Source organism: Drosophila erecta, unplaced genomic scaffold, assembly GCF_003286155.1.
Source record: "Drosophila erecta strain 14021-0224.00,06,07 unplaced genomic scaffold, DereRS2 tig00000092-arrow-pilon, whole genome shotgun sequence".
NCBI lineage: Eukaryota > Metazoa > Arthropoda > Insecta > Diptera > Drosophilidae > Drosophila > Drosophila erecta.
In genome coordinates, this window is record NW_020825207.1 from 11,747,116 (window position 1) to 11,763,617 (window position 16,502).

At 45.9% G+C, this 16,502-nt stretch overlaps 8 protein-coding genes across 8 annotated transcripts; 5 read left to right on the plus strand and 3 right to left on the minus strand.

Annotated features, from left to right (window-relative positions):
- The first annotated feature begins 1,447 nt into the window (after positions 1–1,447).
- Positions 1,448–3,900, plus strand: LOC6547746 (C3 and PZP-like alpha-2-macroglobulin domain-containing protein 8). Its single transcript, XM_001974964.3, has 3 exons — positions 1,448–1,543; positions 2,451–2,852; positions 3,226–3,900. The coding sequence occupies exons 1-3, from the start codon at positions 1,534–1,536 to the stop codon at positions 3,702–3,704; spliced, it is 891 nt and encodes a 296-aa protein (XP_001975000.1). The 5' UTR covers positions 1,448–1,533; the 3' UTR covers positions 3,705–3,900.
- Positions 3,901–5,093: 1,193 nt separating this feature from the next.
- LOC6547745 (acidic mammalian chitinase) lies at positions 5,094–6,373 on the plus strand. The gene is made up of 3 exons (XM_001974963.3): positions 5,094–5,161; positions 5,232–5,673; positions 5,731–6,373. The coding sequence occupies exons 1-3, from the start codon at positions 5,101–5,103 to the stop codon at positions 6,332–6,334; spliced, it is 1,107 nt and encodes a 368-aa protein (XP_001974999.3). The 5' UTR covers positions 5,094–5,100; the 3' UTR covers positions 6,335–6,373.
- A 567-nt stretch (positions 6,374–6,940) lies between these two features.
- LOC6547744 (acidic mammalian chitinase) lies at positions 6,941–8,614 on the plus strand. The gene is made up of 5 exons (XM_001974962.3): positions 6,941–7,039; positions 7,101–7,277; positions 7,337–7,607; positions 7,669–7,877; positions 7,930–8,614. The coding sequence occupies exons 1-5, from the start codon at positions 6,970–6,972 to the stop codon at positions 8,592–8,594; spliced, it is 1,392 nt and encodes a 463-aa protein (XP_001974998.1). The 5' UTR covers positions 6,941–6,969; the 3' UTR covers positions 8,595–8,614.
- A 426-nt stretch (positions 8,615–9,040) lies between these two features.
- LOC6547743 (chitinase-3-like protein 1) lies at positions 9,041–10,846 on the plus strand. The gene is made up of 4 exons (XM_026980106.1): positions 9,041–9,273; positions 9,323–9,499; positions 9,551–9,818; positions 9,875–10,846. The coding sequence occupies exons 1-4, from the start codon at positions 9,207–9,209 to the stop codon at positions 10,773–10,775; spliced, it is 1,413 nt and encodes a 470-aa protein (XP_026835907.1). The 5' UTR covers positions 9,041–9,206; the 3' UTR covers positions 10,776–10,846.
- LOC6547742 (chitinase-3-like protein 1) lies at positions 10,811–12,382 on the minus strand. The gene is made up of 3 exons (XM_001974960.3): positions 12,287–12,382; positions 11,771–12,227; positions 10,811–11,713 (listed from the first exon to the last, which is right to left on the minus strand). The coding sequence occupies exons 1-3, from the start codon at positions 12,369–12,371 to the stop codon at positions 10,825–10,827; spliced, it is 1,431 nt and encodes a 476-aa protein (XP_001974996.1). The 5' UTR covers positions 12,372–12,382; the 3' UTR covers positions 10,811–10,824.
- A 69-nt stretch (positions 12,383–12,451) lies between these two features.
- Positions 12,452–13,249, minus strand: LOC6547741 (39S ribosomal protein L54, mitochondrial). The gene is made up of 3 exons (XM_001974959.3): positions 13,007–13,249; positions 12,816–12,949; positions 12,452–12,759 (listed from the first exon to the last, which is right to left on the minus strand). Exons 1-3 carry the CDS (start codon positions 13,107–13,109, stop codon positions 12,598–12,600), a joined length of 399 nt encoding a protein of 132 aa, XP_001974995.1. The 5' UTR covers positions 13,110–13,249; the 3' UTR covers positions 12,452–12,597.
- A 162-nt stretch (positions 13,250–13,411) lies between these two features.
- Positions 13,412–14,215, plus strand: LOC6547740. The gene is made up of 2 exons (XM_001974958.3): positions 13,412–13,818; positions 13,876–14,215. Exons 1-2 carry the CDS (start codon positions 13,530–13,532, stop codon positions 14,097–14,099), a joined length of 513 nt encoding a protein of 170 aa, XP_001974994.1. The 5' UTR covers positions 13,412–13,529; the 3' UTR covers positions 14,100–14,215.
- A 252-nt stretch (positions 14,216–14,467) lies between these two features.
- LOC6547739 (F-actin-capping protein subunit alpha) lies at positions 14,468–16,229 on the minus strand. The gene is made up of 3 exons (XM_001974957.3): positions 15,709–16,229; positions 15,420–15,589; positions 14,468–15,362 (listed from the first exon to the last, which is right to left on the minus strand). The coding sequence occupies exons 1-3, from the start codon at positions 15,947–15,949 to the stop codon at positions 14,913–14,915; spliced, it is 861 nt and encodes a 286-aa protein (XP_001974993.1). The 5' UTR covers positions 15,950–16,229; the 3' UTR covers positions 14,468–14,912.
- Between the last annotated feature and the right edge of the window lie 273 nt (positions 16,230–16,502).

Consider the following 16,502-nt stretch of genomic DNA (forward strand, 5'->3'; position numbering starts at 1 on the left):
TCTGCCATCGTGTATATTTGTATTTATATATATTTCTGGCTGTATGTTCAGGTGTCTCCGATATAAATACACCAAGTTGCACGGCGTGAGCAATTGATCTACTCTTATCACAAGACAATTTGGCACGGCCAGCACTGGCTGAGAACACAAATAACAATTTGTTTATTTTAGACAATATTACTTCGCGTGGATTTTCTGCGCATGCACGATAAAAAAGTAAAAAAAGTGCGACCAACCGGCGAGACGATAGAAAACCAACTGACATTGAGAAGCCACAAAATAAGCAGTTGTGACGTAAAGAAAGATAATCCCACTTTCGTCACAGGACGGATAAAGTAGCGTAGTATCCAAAAGAATTGGTCTTACCATTTGGCACTAAATTATTGGGTGCCCCTAAAAGTATGCTTCAATATGCTGGAACAACACATTTTATAAATCTACTACGGCAGCGCAATAAATAATTGATGACGCAATGTGGGTAACCTGTTTATTGTTGCTCAGAGTCTAGCACATTATATCAGCATCAACCATTTAAGACCATTGCGGTGAAATCATTGGCCGTAGCCTTTTGATGCCCTGGTTTGGATAGCCATGTGACCACACAATATAAAAGCATCCCATGACGCCAAAGTAAGTGACGACACTAACGGCAGCTAGCAGGAAACACAAATTGATAGAATTGGATGTACCCTAGCTGAAATAAATGAAGATCGAAGAGTGTTAAAGCTGACTTTACACATCATTCATGCTCAAGAAGCTAATATGAATTTTAATCAGTACTTTGAACGGATGCTTATATCACAGATTTTACTAGGCCCCGCTTTGTTGAACAGGAAAAGAATAGTGCATTGCGTACTAACTGAAAATTTCTTAAAAGTTTACATTTTTTAAGTCGAAATGAAAATTATCATGCCCATAGCCAAAGCATTTCGGCAATAAAAGCTTGCTGATGGTTTTGATGACTAAGCGGCAGCTTTTGCCAACCTGAGTCATAGACCTCCTCAGCAAAACTAGGTGGCAAAACTACCATAGTTGAACCGAAGCTTACATGCTCTTACCACGAGGTCTAAAGCCTCAGTGTAATGCATTGAAATAATTTAGATATGCGTACAATAATTCTACTTAAAAATATATGTTAATCATTTTTCAAAGTCAATGCAATATACCAAAAATGAATATTTTACTTTATAATGGACTTAAATAAGATTTAAGAAATATTTTTATATTAGCTTGTACTCCTAGAAAACAATTAAGAAATTGAATTGTTTTTTAAATACATAGTTAAAGACTAGGCATAGCATGAGCAGCAGAACTCTATGTGAATAAGTTGCCAATTCGAACTGGTACAGTCGAATACTTTCTATGTGGCCGACGATCTCCCATTTGCAAGTGAGAGCCCCAAAGCTCGTGGAGCTTTTGTTCTCGCACTGCTTCGGTTTTCTAGCGGTGCTTACCTCGCCGGCATTTGGGTTCCATTGGGTCAGTTTGAATCAGAATCTCAGTAAGCGAACATCGTTGATAGGAGCAGCAATCATGCCAATCGGTGAGTTTCCCAGTGGTTGTGGGTGGAGTGCCCTGAGCAGTTGGATAATGGAATAGATAATTGGGTGAATTTAAAGATGGGAACATGTGCGGCAGAACTTTTGGCCCACGACCAAAATAAAATTGTGTCGTGCAATTCCTAGAATCGAAACATATCATTCTTTATCTATGTTCGCTTTCTATCAGTGGAAAATTCAAGCAACTTTCACCTCGTGATCGTCCAGATTCAATTAATGGCAATATGCTATACATTTTGGAATGCCTTTTTGGTTTAATTTATGACCCATCGAATTCATTCTCCACCCAAGGTGTCCGAAAATGTTCGCCATCTGCGATGAGTCACTAGTCTTCGCCTTGAACTCTGGCAATAATCAATAGGAATTCAGCAAGGGCGACCCTCGGGGTCAGACGAAAGATGCACCTCCAATGATGTCATGCGAAATAATGTTGCTTGAGAAACCATTCGTGTAATCTATTCACAGCGAAAAGCACTAACTCGCATATATCTGGGCAAATGTTTGTCGCTCGAGTGGCATTAGAGCCGGCTCATAGCTCGAAATAAAGCTTGAGTGGAATTCGCTAGAATACTCGTATTTAGCAGCAAAGAACCGATGGCGATCTAAATGACATCATGCGAATGGCGCTAATAAACAAGCGAAAACAAAAACAGACGCTAAACATGCTGATATATATCTATGTAGAAACCTCACAAACATAAAAATAGCTACAAATTCTTTCCAGTTCAAGAATTTTGTATGACAACACTCTCATGTTTGAGGTTGTTAATTCAAACCTCAAAACTTTCCCACCTCCCAAGTGGTTGTAGGTCTAGTACAGTTGGCTCAAAAAAGCGTAGCCGTGTACAGTTGCCTCTGAAAAGGTGAACTAATATGCCATTTCTTTTGCAGAAATCAACACCCCCGATAAGTTGGAGTACCAATTCTTCCCCGCCAGCGGAGGAGTGTTTACCTTCAAGGTGCGTTCTCCCAAGGACGCCCATTTGGCCCTCACACCAACCCCCGATGAGAACGGGCCCATCTTCGAGATCTTCCTGGGCGGATGGGAGAACACCAAGTCCGTAATCCGCAAGGACCGCCAGAAGCCCGAGGTGACTGAGGTGCCTACTCCGGGCATCCTGGATGCCGGCGAATTCCGTGGCTTCTGGGTGCGCTGGTACGACAACGTCATCACCGTCGGCCGCGAAGGAGACGCCGCTGCCTTCCTTTCCTACGATGCTGGTAGCCTGTTCCCAGTCAATTTCGTCGGCATCTGCACGGGATGGGGTGCCAGCGGAACCTGGCTGATTGATGGTGAGTTTCCACCCAGCTCCACCCCTTTTTTATCAAACGTCCAGCACAACGTCCTCTCTCTGATTAGTTTACCCATCGTAATGATCTAAATGATCTATTGTTATACAGCTGCTCAATGAAACCTATTGTTTTCACCAAAGTCAGCTGCTTCTATTTGCATATCTAGTATTATTATACCCACTACTTATAGGGTTGGTCTTACATTATTTGGAACTGATACGTTGGTCCATAAAAAACCAACCAAACTGTCAGTAATACTAAATAGGTCTTTAAGACTATATATTTTCTATACATATGGCTTGGCCTAGTATATACATATATGAGTTGCTGTTGATTTCATAGATTTCTGATAAATGCCACTATTTCTTTGCAGAGCCCGCTCCATCGGCTCCCGCCATGGGCTTTGCCGCGCCCACTGGAAGCGGACCAGGATGCTGGGTGGCCGCCGCCAACGGAGAGGTTCCGCCCAACGCCCTGGAGGGAGGATTCGACAGCAGCGAGCAGTTGTACATCGCCCGTGCCCGCCATGAGGGCGACCTCATTCCCGGCAAGCTGCATCCCTCCCATGGAGTGACCTATGTGGCCTGGGGAGGCGGTGAGCACGGACACGCTGAATACGAGGTGCTGTGCGCCGGCGGCGGCCATTGGGTGCCCGTGGATGCCGGCAACATCCCGCCCAACGCCCTGCCCGCCGGAGAGACCGCCGAGGGAGAGCCGCTCTTCATTGGCCGCGCCACCCACGACGGAACCATCACTGTGGGCAAGGTGCAGCCCTCCCACGGATGCTGCTACATTCCGTACGGCGGCGAGGAGCTGGCCTACAAGGAGTTCGAGATCTACGTGGCCAACTAAACCGCGGATCGAATGTCCAACGCACTGACACACGTTTGTTAATCTGAGCGCTTTACAGTTGAACTGGTCGCAGAAATTTTATTTATATTTGCATTTCTACTCAAAGCTGTTGGAGAATCTCCATTTAATGTCGAAAAGTTTATTACATTGTTCACCGAAATTGGTTAATAAACAATAAATATGTTTAAGAAAATAACATATCAGAAATTGACTGTGATTTGAAATTCCAATATGGGTAGGAAGAGTACATTTGAATTCAAAACGCTTGGAAATAAAAATAGTATAAATCGTACAAGTCCAAAAAAGAGTAACAAAAATATTTTTACGACTTGTTGAATTTGGCTTCTAAAGAATCTACCGACTTTTATTTTTATTCACAGTTCTATCGCAATCATTAATCACCTTTTAATCTATCTGTACTAAATGAGATTATAATCAAACATTATTTTTAATGAAATCATTCATGACACTATCTTAAGAAGAGTCAATGGCTGAAATCCAGATTATTTTAAGCAGCCCATTCAAAATAATTTATTCCCACTCAATGAAAATCTTTTCCTAATCTCATTATCAATGAATCTATAAGCCAGTCATAATCCAAAAATAGCTTAACAAAAAAAGTCAGTTGAAATGTTGGCAGAACAAAGAACAAATTGCTATATAACTATTAGTAAACAAACTTTTTTAATTTATTTTCGTTTCAAACTGTTTGAGACCGATCAATGTATCCTATATAAATTTCAGTTAAGGTCGAGAGCAGGGGTATAATATAGTCGCTAAAGTCTAAAAATCATGTTGATGTCAGTTGAGCATATTGAGTTTTTTGGCCTATAACTAACCTTCTTATGTCCTTGTGAACACCAGGCTCCGGGATTTCTTTAAAAATACTTGTAATGACAGACCCAAAAATACCCATCTGCCAATTTGAAGCCTGTTTTTATTTAAATGGTCTAGTTGATTTGGGGTATTAAAGCTTAGAAACCAGCTTTATGTTAACTTAAAATCTGATCAAAAATATTGAACAATTATACACCCAAATGGAAGTTAGAGCATCACGCTGTAGGCCGAAGTATTCACGTTTCTATTAAGAGCAATATGCTTTTATGAGCTACGTTTGCCGAATATAACAAAAGTGTTAAATGTTGAAGCACCTCTTCAAAGTATTTACTACTTAAGGGACAGTAAACAAAAATGAATCTGTACTTGAGATACAGATACCGGTCCCTAGTATATTATAAATATTAAAATTCCAAGCACGCGACGAAGTCCTAATAAATTTGTCCCACAAGTGGAGTGCAGTAGCCGGCTCACCTGATGAAGATAAGGGCAGTGATAAGATCCGCGAGGAAGTGTATAAATACCTAGATGGAACATGAACCAATCAGCATTTCTTGCAATGGGAAAGTTATTGGCACTACTCGCAGTCCTCTGCCTTAGCCAGGTTATCGGTGCTGAACGTAAGTCCTATCTGGGCGGATTTCCCGTTGGCCTAATAGTTAATCCATCTTTATTCCTGGAATGATCCAGGCATCGTCAACTGCTACTGGGGCACCTGGGCCAACTACCGCAGCGGCAATGGCAAGTTCGATGTGTCCAACATCGATGCTGGTCTGTGCACCCACCTGAGCTACTCCTTCTTCGGAATCAACGACAATGGTGACATCCAGTCCCTGGACACCTGGCTGGATTACGATCTGGGCTTCATCAGTCAGGCGATTAGCCTGAAGCAGCAGAACTCCAACCTGAAGGTCCTGGCCGTGGTCGGCGGCTGGAACGAGGGCTCCACCAAGTACTCCTCGATGGCCCGCGATTGGTACAAGCGCCAGAACTTCATCAACTCCGCCCTGAACCTGCTGCGCAACCATGGCTTCGATGGTCTGGATCTGGACTGGGAGTACCCCAACCAGCGCGGTGGCAACTGGGACGATCGTGCTAACTTTGTCACTCTGCTGCGCGAGATTAAGGAGGCGTGAGTACAGGATCTACGCCCGAAGCCTACTTTAAGTTAATGGTTTGTGTCCTGCAGGTTCGCTCCCTATGGCTATGAGCTGGGTATTGCGGTGGGCGCCGGCGAGTCATTGGCCAGTGCATCCTACGAAATTGCCAACATTGCTCAGCATGTCAACTTCATCAACGTGATGACCTACGACTTTGCCATGGCCTCCGATGGCCAGACCGGTTTCAATGCCCCCCAGTGGGCCGTGGAGAACGCCATCAACTTCTGGCTGAGCCAGGGTGCTCCGGCCAACAAGTTGGTGCTCGGCGTGGGCACTTACGGACATTCCTTCCAGCTGTCGGACTCCTCCCAGAACTGGCCGGGAGCACCGTGCCGCGGAGAAGGCGCCGCTGGATCCTACACTGGCTCTAACGGGTACCTGGGCTACAACGAGATCTGCCTGAACAACTGGCACACCATCTTCGACTACGGAAATGCCGCTCCCTACGCCTACTCCGGTGACCAGTGGGTGAGCTACGACAACGTGCTCAGTGTCCAGTACAAGATGGACTTTGCTCTGTCCAAGGGTCTGGCCGGCGCCATGATCTGGTCCTTGGAAACGGATGACTACCGCGGTCAGTGCGGTGAGACCTATCCGCTGCTCAAGACCATCAACAGGAAGCTGCGTTGGTAATCGGGCACTCCCATTGTTCAGAATAAATGTTTGAAAATTTTAAAAAGACTGGTTTTTGTGACTTTCAAGAGTTTCAAAAGTTATTTCACCAAAACTCTTGGGAAAAAACCATTTCTATCAAGGAAATTCCTAGACTTGTAACAAACGAAATGATTCCTAAAAACTGTAATCAAATTCGAAAAAAAAAAATGTTAATGATAATTATCAATCCTGATCAAATAAATGAGCTTTGTTTGTAGTTCATAGAATACAAGTTTATTTACATAATTTACACTTTGTGAAGTGTCTGAACAAGAAGCTAGCAACAGTTTGAATCACCATCCAGGACGATGATAAAATGTTTCTTCAAGTGGGCCATTCTCCAAATCTCAAGATGCACTTGAAATTCAGGCAATAAATTGAAATTTATATGCATAATGTAAGAATATAGATATAGGTCACTTGTCGTTTCAGTTTCCTCGCTGAGTGCAATATATTATACTTTTATTTTCTATTTCACCGATTTCTTTTGTGAAGTGGCGAATTATCAACGTTGTCGATGTTCCACCGATAAGAAATTTGCTGGGGAGCGGCCTATATAAACGAGGAACCATGATACGAAGCGCTATTGTTATCATTAACCTACGAAGTGCAGGATGAAGTTAGTCTCGATTTGGGCCTTGGTAGCTCTTTGCCTTTGCCTTGGACAAGTGGCCACCAGCGAAAGTGAGTAGTTGACAAAGTTTCCCAGGAATCCGTATCTCATTGGACCCTTATAATCCTGCAGAGCTGCTGAACTGCTACTGGGGCACCTGGGCCAACTACCGTCCCGGAGATGGAAAGTTCACACCCTCTGATATTGACCCCTCCCTGTGCACCCACATCAGCTACACCTTCTTCGGAATCAGCGATGCCGGCGAGTTCAAGTCCCTGGACACCTGGCTGGACATGGACGATGGACTTGGTAAGTTATATTTTCACTTATTTGAATGAAATCGCTAATGAAATCGGTTTTCCCCACAGGTTTTATTAGTCAAACGATTGCGCTGAAGCAGCGCAACCCAAACCTGAAGGTTTTGGCGGTGGTTGGTGGCTGGAATGAAGGTTCCACCAAGTACTCGGCCATGGCCGCCGATCCTGCCAAGCGTGCCACCTTTGTCTCAACTTCCCTGACCTTCATTCAGCAGCACGGCTTTGATGGATTGGATTTGGATTGGGAGTACCCTAGACAGCGAGGAGGCAGTGAAGCGGATCGCGAGAACTTCGTTACTCTGCTGCGCGAGATTAAGGAAACGTGAGTGGTTATGGCGTTGGTTATTCCTTGCAGCGCAATAACATGTATCAATCCCCGACAGCTACGACCAGCATGGATTGGAACTGGGTATTGCCGTCGGTGCCTCAGAGAAATCGGCCAGCATATCATACGACATTCCGGCCATTTCGCAGCACTTGACTTTCATTAACGTTATGACCTACGACTTCCACATGGCTCTGGATGGCTATCTGGGTCTGAACGCTCCTCTGCCCGAGGTCACCGAATCTATTGACTACTGGCTTTCCCATGGTGAGTTAACAAATCTGGGAATCTATTTATTAAGCTAATGAATAATGCCTAGGTGCACCCGCGGAGAAACTTATCTTGGGCATTGGCTTCTATGGCCACAGCTACCAGATGTCCGATAGCTCACAGAACTGGCCCGGAGCTGCGTCCATTGGTCCCGGGTCTGCTGGCATCTACACCCGGGAAAATGGGTTCCTGGGCTACCACGAGATCTGCCTGAACAACTGGCACACCGTTTTCGATCAGGAGAACGGTGCTCCATATGCTTTCCAGGGAGATCAGTGGATCGGCTATGACAATCCCGAAAGCATCCAGATAAAGATGCAGCTGGTCGAGTCCCGCAATCTGGGTGGTGCCATGATGTGGTCCATCGAGACGGATGATTTCCGCGGCCTGTGTGGAGAGTCCTACCCCCTGCTGAAGACCATGAACCGAGCTCTGGGCAAGGAAGTGAGTGGTGGAGGAGGAGGAAGTGTTACTCCCGCTCCAACTGCCGCTCCCACTCCGGCACCCACTCCCGGTGGTGGAAGTGGTGGCAGCGGAGGCGGCTCCAGTGGAGACTGCTCCGCAGATGGTCACTTTCACTCGGTTGGCGACTGCAATAAGTACTACCAGTGCATCGGAGGCATTCGCTACGACTTTCAATGCGGGGAAGGACTGTACTTCAGTACCTCAACCTACACATGTGACTGGCCGCAAAATGTCGACTGTCCCTATTAAATGAATACATAATGAAAATAGACATGACTATTACACAAGAAATCAATTATTTATCAAGTGGCCCTTACAACGAATTGTATATCATTAATTCATATTTATGACTACCGAAATGCCCGATAAGATTTAGATCTTGCAATACTAACATTTACAATGATGAAGTTAGTCACCGTGACTAACTTGAGGGACTTGAGGGAAATTATGAGACACGCCATGAAGCAAGTGCGAATGATTCAATTTCAATATTGAAATAATGATAAAGAACCCAACAACGGTAAGACTTGTTAACAAGAAACCATATTTGTGTAAACACAGGTGACTTAACGTGTTATTGCCATGACAAAGGAATTTGAAAAACGCAATTTATTATCTTAAAAAACCAGAGGTGCATTAAATTGGGGATACAATTACACTTATCCAGTAAGCAGTGCGTTTCCAGTAAACAAATAATCTGTTTTATACTGTTTCATAAATGACACTCCTTGTGATCAAAACACTTATACTTGTCGGAAAACAAATTTAAGCCCAGATTTTGTTTACTAAACCATTCACTTAATCTACGATTAGGAAAATATTATAAAATTTCAAGTTTTAATCGTTAGGTTGACTTTTGCCATGACTTCTTTTCACTATGTTCTAATGGTAATGGTATTGCTGATCTGCGGTTGTCTAGCAAAAGAGTGTAAGTAGATCCTAATACTATTCCTTCGATTCTTTTAACATTCCTGCAGATAATGTCTTTTGTCAATATGATTTGGCCTCCTACTATTACAAAGGACGCAGCCAATTCTTTGAGTGGCACTTGGACTCCAGACTGTGCACCCACTTGGTCCTTGGTTCTGGAATAGGTGTGGACGGGGAGACCGGTCAACTGAGGATCACCGACAAGATTCTGCTACTTGAGAAGAGTAAGTTAAAGGGTTTATTTCATATTTTATTTAATCAATAACTCTTTATAGACAAGCTGAGCAGCGTCAAAACCATGAAGTGGGATAGCATTAGGAAGGTGATGTTTACCATCGGTGGTTGGGAGGAGGATTCCAGCGCGTTCTCCCGGATGGTGGCCTCCCCAAAGAAGCGGGACAATTTCTATACCTCTATGTTGGACTTCATGTCCCAGTGGGGATTCGATGGCGTCCAGATCGATTGGCGCTATCCCACACAGTTCGGTGGTCAGTCGGAGGATCGCCAGAACTTTGTGATCCTGCTAAAGGAGCTGGGATTAATGTGAGTCCTTGCGGGATTTTCTTATCATCTACTAAGTGCTTCCCCTATTCCGATAGCTTTCGACATCACCAGCTCATTTTAATGGTGGCTGTGCTGGGACGAACCAACAAGCGGCACCTGGAAAGCTACAATATCCCCGAGATAGTAAAGAACTCTGACTTTGTCCATCTGATGATGCACGACGAGCGGGATCCGTTTCGTCAGCGCTTGACTTACAATGCTCCACTTCGTGGAAATGAAGACAGCGCGACTAAGTCCATTGGGCATTGGAAACGAAATGGAAAAGCCCCAGAGAAGCTGATCTTGGGCATCCCGCTCTTCGTGCGCTCCTACACCATGGATAGGAATCAATCGGCAGTGGGATCCCCCTGCAAAGGACCTGGCAGACCGACTAAGCAAACTCACCGTTCCGGCTTCATGACCTACAACGAGTGGTGCGTGCAGCAGTCCAAATGGAACAGGAAGTTTGACCAGGTGGCCAAGGTGCCCTATGCCACACTGGGTGATCAGTGGGTGAGCTACGAGAACCCGCAAAGCATCTGGGCCAAGATGCACCTGTTGGAGAAGCACAAGCTGGGTGGCGCCATGGCCTGGACCATAGACGTAGACGATTTCCGTGGCACTTGTGGCGAGAGTCATGGATTGCTTCGTGTGATCTTCTCCGCCTTGGGCGACAAGAACGCCCTCACAACAGAGAAGCCGACCACAGAAGCCATCGGAATGTGCCCCCATGATGGGTTCATGCGCAATGGTTGGGATTGCCGATTGTACCATGAGTGCCGCGATGGGGAGAGGATCTACTATGAGTGCCTCGAGGGTCAGTACTTCGACGAGAAACAGGTCATGTGTCGACCAGCCGCTGAGGTCAAGTGTGATCAGAACTTTGTCATTTGGCGACCGGGCATGCCCGTGTACAACTTCAAAAACATGCCACTAAACCTTAAGATCGTTGACTAGGTGCCTCAAAATACCGAAACTCAGAGACTTTGTTTTGGACAAATAAAATCTAGCACTTTACTGATCCAGAATAGTTGCAGCTGTTGGTGTCAAGGTCAAACTTCAGCCCAATAGGACAATCAAAGTTGTGGGTCTTGCCGCCACTGCAATAGTAGAACTTGGCGCAGTTGTCTGGATCCCGAACATATCCTTCGGGCGCATCAGCTGGACAACTGAATCCTTCACTGATCGTGTTCTTGTTCGATTCGGTGGTCAAACCAGATGGCGTGTTGCCGCCGAAGAGCACTTGATTGATTTCGTGCAGCAGGGGATAGGGCTGCTGACCACATGTGCCGCGGAAGTCGTCCGATTCCAGGGACCATATCATTATGCCACCCAGGTGGTGATCCATCACATACTGCGCCTTGAGCGCCAAGCTGCGTGGATTTTCGTACCCCACCCACTGGCGCTGCTTGAAGGCGTAAGGCACCTGCTGTGTGACCTCCCATTTCTGTGTCCACTCCTCCTGTCCCATCATCTCGCAGAGTTCGTTGTAACCCAGGACACCCGGTTCGCGGGAGTATTTTCCTGCAATGCCCTTGCCGATATGCGGCGCTCCTGGCTGGTTGCCCTCGGCGGTGGCTAAAGTAAAGGAGCGTCCGTAGAAAGGAACTCCTAGGACCAGCTTCTCAGCCGGAGCACCTGATAGCAGCCAATACTTGACCACGGCGTCCACGTTCAGCTGCTGTTGCCGCCCGGTAGAATCACTCGCATCACTTTCAGCAGCATACAGAGGAGCATTGATGCCCACCACCTTGTCCCACGGTCCGTGGAGGTCGTAGGCCATCACATTAATGAGGTCCAGATACGGGACAATAGCCGGAATGTCGTACGATATTTCAGCGGAGAATTGTGCGGAGCCCACAGCAGCACTGAGCAGAAAACCAAAGGGTTCCAAGCTGAGAAGGGTTGCAGGGTTAGAAAAGAGCAGCTCATACAATTCCTTCTTATCTTACCCCTCTTTCAGCTCCCTCAAGAAAGTAATATAGTTTGAGCGATCGTCGTTATCCAGACTGTGACGCTGGCTAGGATACTCCCAATCCAGATCCAGGCCATCGAAACCATGGCGCTGCAGCAACCTGACCACATCATCCACGAACTTGGCACGCTTCAAGGGATCGCGGGCCACTAAGGAGAATCTCTTGGAACCCTCGTTCCAACCACCCACGGCCACGAGCGTCTTCAATACTGGATTCTTTAGCTTGAGGGCATTAAAGCTCTTGATATTTCCGCGCCCACCATTCTCTTCAAGATCCAGATAAGCGTCTATCACCCGAAGCTGGCCCGTCTCCTCGATGCCCAGGAAGGCGTAAATAAGATGGGTGCACAAGAACGGATCAATATCCTCCACGCCGAACTTGCCCAGACCAGGTCGATAAACGGACCACGTGCCCTGGTAGCAGACAACGTTCTCTGCAAGAGGATTTCACTGATAATCCGGGATACCATACTCCGCTATTCGTGATACTTACTTGAAGAGTTGCCTTGTGCAGATGATGCTGCTGCCATCAGGATTGCCCCGAGGAGCAGCTTAACTAAACCAGATCCGCTCCACATTTCTTGACCACTAAATGAATACTTCCCGCAACTCCATGACTTTTATACACCTGAACTTTATGATAAGACGGTGCAATAAATGTATTTGCAGTTCGCTTTTAGTAAAAATAAAAAAAGACATGGTGTTTGCACACTTGTTGCTCAGGAGAGCATCGCAAACAACATGGGCCACTTTGAGGGTTGGTTGGGCCTCAAGAATCAACAATAACACCCCGGGCTATAGGTTCTAGAACTTCTTTAGCTTGGACAGCTGATTGTTGCGCCGCAAGGCCAGTTTCCTCAAGCGGCGCCAGTACTGCTTGGTGTTGGGGTCCAGTTCGTCCAGAGGAATGATGCGTTCCGTGTTCAGCGTCCACAGCCATTCGGGGTACTCCGCATCCGGTTTGATCTGTTCAGCAATTCCATACAAAAGAGCGCACTAGGAAAATAAAAAGTGAAACTCACCTTGACATCTTCTCCTGTTTTCAGGTAGTTACTACCGCACACATAGTTCACCAGCTTGTTGGCATCGGTCTCCACGGGAAGGACCTTCTTCTCCACGATGGGCCCCAGCTTGCCAAGCTTCTTTTTCTTGCTCGCTGTGGGATGTGTTTACCATTAGTAGTTAACTTTTTAACCTGGATGCGGAGACTCACCTGCCGGCGCAGGTTTTGCGGCATAGAAACGTGCCCAGTTTCCTATCGCTGGGGCTATCAATCGCTGCCTTGCCATTTGGAAAACGGTCGTAAAGCTGGTCATGTCTTATGTTTTATTTAATCTGTTTTCGGCAAATGTTAATTTACAGATAGATATTTAGTAAACCATCCGTTTTGTTGTATAATCTAAAAACTGTAAGTGTGTCGTTGCAGCCCTGGTTATAAAGTCAGCTGATTTTTCAAAACAAATAACTATCGAAGTTGTTCTTTAATTAAGAGGCAGCATTTTATCAGTCTTTTTATGATATGAATTTATTATCACTAAAACAACATAATAATAGACGACTTTGTTATATTTTCTGTCAACAATTTGCATAGCAATACAACTAGAGGTGGACTTGATTGTTTATATGCCTTTTCACTTAACAATATCGACTAACTGCCATCTCTAATTCGGCGCCGGCTATAACGAATATTACACAAGTAACCGCAGCTAAATTGTAAATAAAAAGGCGTTAGCAAAATGGTTGGACTGAAATTTCCGTCGAACCGAACATTGGGCACCATTTGTGTCTACGGTGCCGTGGCCTCCATATCCGCAGTAATGTACATGAAGTGGAAGATGGAGGATCGGGTGAAATCTGCAGAGTACTACAAACTGGCGTTGAAGGCACTGCGGAGCCATCGAGGAGCAGTTGGCCTCCTGGGAGAGCCCATCAAGGACTCGGGCATTGATCTGTCAAACGCGAACAACAATTGCAATGCGGAGGAGGCAAATTGCGAGGTGCCTGTGCGGGGCAGCAAGGATAAAGGTATGTAGCTCCATAGCTTTTTAAAGATCGTTGGCGTCATCAGCCTTTTATTTGCAGGCACTTTATTTTTTTGGGCCTCTAATCAGCCGGATAGAGGCTGGCTGATCGACCGACTGGAGCTGGAAACAAAACTCAACCCGGATAAACGTTTTTTGCTCAAAAAATCTGAGGAACTAACTTTTGATCTGCCCGAGAGCATAAGCAAACTTCCTGCCCAGCAGGTTGATTCCAATGTTATTCTATCCGAATCGGATCAGCAACCAGAAACACATTCAAAGTGACGACAATGTCCGATTCAATTAGTTTATTCTCTTTAAATTTGACTAATTCAAGCAATCTTAAATGTTTTATAGTTATGTTATTTTAATTACAAATTTATTGTTTTTATAAAATCAAAGTCTTTAGTTATTGTTTGTCAATGGAGAGCTGGCAAAAATGATCAGTGGTTTAGCATAGTTAATATTAATGCTCATACTGGTGGTTGGTTGGTGAACAATCGGGAAAGCGAAAAACTTGAATGAGTGCTCCTAATGATACCACTTAAAATAGTCGAGAGTCGGCTGGTTGGTCTTCCGGACAAAGAATTGACTGGCTCATCTTGAGCGCAGATCTCGAGCTTGATTCGTTTAAAATTAGAATAATACATAGGTCAGAGGACATGATAAAATCCGCGTTTAATGCTCTTCTTAAACGATAAAGGCGACAATTGGTGGCGATCGTGAAGCAGACGAGGCGGCAGTGTACGTGTTCACCGTCAGGCTAAAGTCATCCAAATCCTTGCAATCCAATCGTCTCCGATCGTAAACAATATAAGTAGTAATGTATACGCACTTTCGTCGTTGTATAACACAGTATAAATACAGGCCGTATATATATAAGTAGGTATATGTTCGTATGTATATAGCCAATTACAGACATTTGTTTTTGGCAGGCACCCGCACCTGCCCGCCGTCGTATTCCTGCTACTTCGTTTTGGATGCTGTGGTGTTAATGCTGGCGATCGGTTCCTATGCTCGCTTGGCCATGGCAAGTGGAAGACTGTTGGGCCGCTTTGTCGACTGTGTCCGCTCCTCTTCCGCTTGCACCTCGTGGTCTTATTGCGTCTTCAGTTCCTTGCCAATGCTGTACGAGACGATTTTGCTCCAGTCGATCTTGGTCCTGGTGATAGGCAACTGGCGACGCATAGCCTTGAAAGTCGTGTCCGACATCGTCTGGTAGTTCTCGGAAATGGCCAGCTGGTACTCGTTCTCGGCGTCCTCGATTAGGCGGATCACCTCCTTGGCCACCTGCTGCTCGTTGCTGACCACCACGCTCTCGCGGCACTCCTTCGAGGACACCAGCTGCACGTTGCCGTCCTCATAGTAGTGCACCTGCACTTTGAGCACACCCTTTAGCTCGGCGGATCCGCTGCCCGCCTGGAAGGTGACGTGCCACTGGGAGCGCCATCGGCCATTCCAGTAGTTCTTCGGCTGGAACTGATGGTCCTCGATGCAAATGGTCAGGGTGATCTGGTTTCCCTGCGCCTTCCCGAAGACAGAGCTGACCTGTAAAGATAATTATCCGGGTTATTGTAAGCAAAAGAGTATCCACTCTTAACTTACCCCGTGTCTATAATGACTGGCAGTGTAGGCGAGCGTCTCCAGGTCGAGGGCAGCCCTCCAGGGCTCCGCAGTGCCATCTGCCTCCACGTCCTGGTAGTCGGAAGCTTCTTTCCGGAGGTGGTCGTATTTGAATGCTTGCTTTGTGCGCGGGTCGTAGAAGCGACCGTTTCCTGGAATGCAATGGCTTATCAGTGGGGGGCTCAAGATATCGACCGAAACCCAAACAATGTGTGTAGGTGACTCATGGTGGGCTTTGTCCATTTAAGGGCATTGATGGAACTAAACTCACCCAGATCGTTGTGTTCCGATATGATGGCGTTATGATCGGTGCCCTCGATGCGAACCGGAGTCAGCTGGTCCTTGTTGTATTGGGCGAAGGCGTGGCTAGCCCCATCCTTCAGCAGAGTGTCATTTTTAAGGAGCTCCCGCACATCGTTAAACACTTCGTTGAACTCGCCGGGCGGCGCATGTAGGATGAAGTCCGATACGATGCGCACCTTCTCCGCATCGGTGATCGGGGTCTGCTCCATAGTTCCACTGGTGATTCACGAAATCGGGGCTGGGCGGTTGTTTGGTTTGGTCTGGTTTCCCCTCCGGTTTCTTGGGCTGTACCTCTCCACGTGATCTTCGCTTGGAGTGTTTGGAAGTTGCGGTGTCGCTGGAACTCTTCCTTGACCGTTTTTTCGGCACTGCAATCTTTTTTCTCCGCAATTAATGGGCCAAGACGATGACGATTCGATTCACTTTTTTTTCTCGCTCTTTGCTAGGGATGGGAAATATTTGTGTACCTGTACCAGATGCGATTCACTGTATTTTACGGCTTGTCTCCACTACTTTATAGTCCGACGGGTGAATGGCAAAAGTTATGGCGGGATACTTGAATTGCATGTACAAACATTTTCAACGAGGTAGAATGTAATAAATACATCATAATTTGTTCAAAACCAATATAAATCTGACCCGTAATAAAGCAAATGATATTGTACTTGTTCGACATGTTATAACGATCTTTAACAGTAAATAACGTTTATTAATATTTACAACTAGTGCTGTTAATAAAAAGCTATTTAGTTTTGCAAGTAA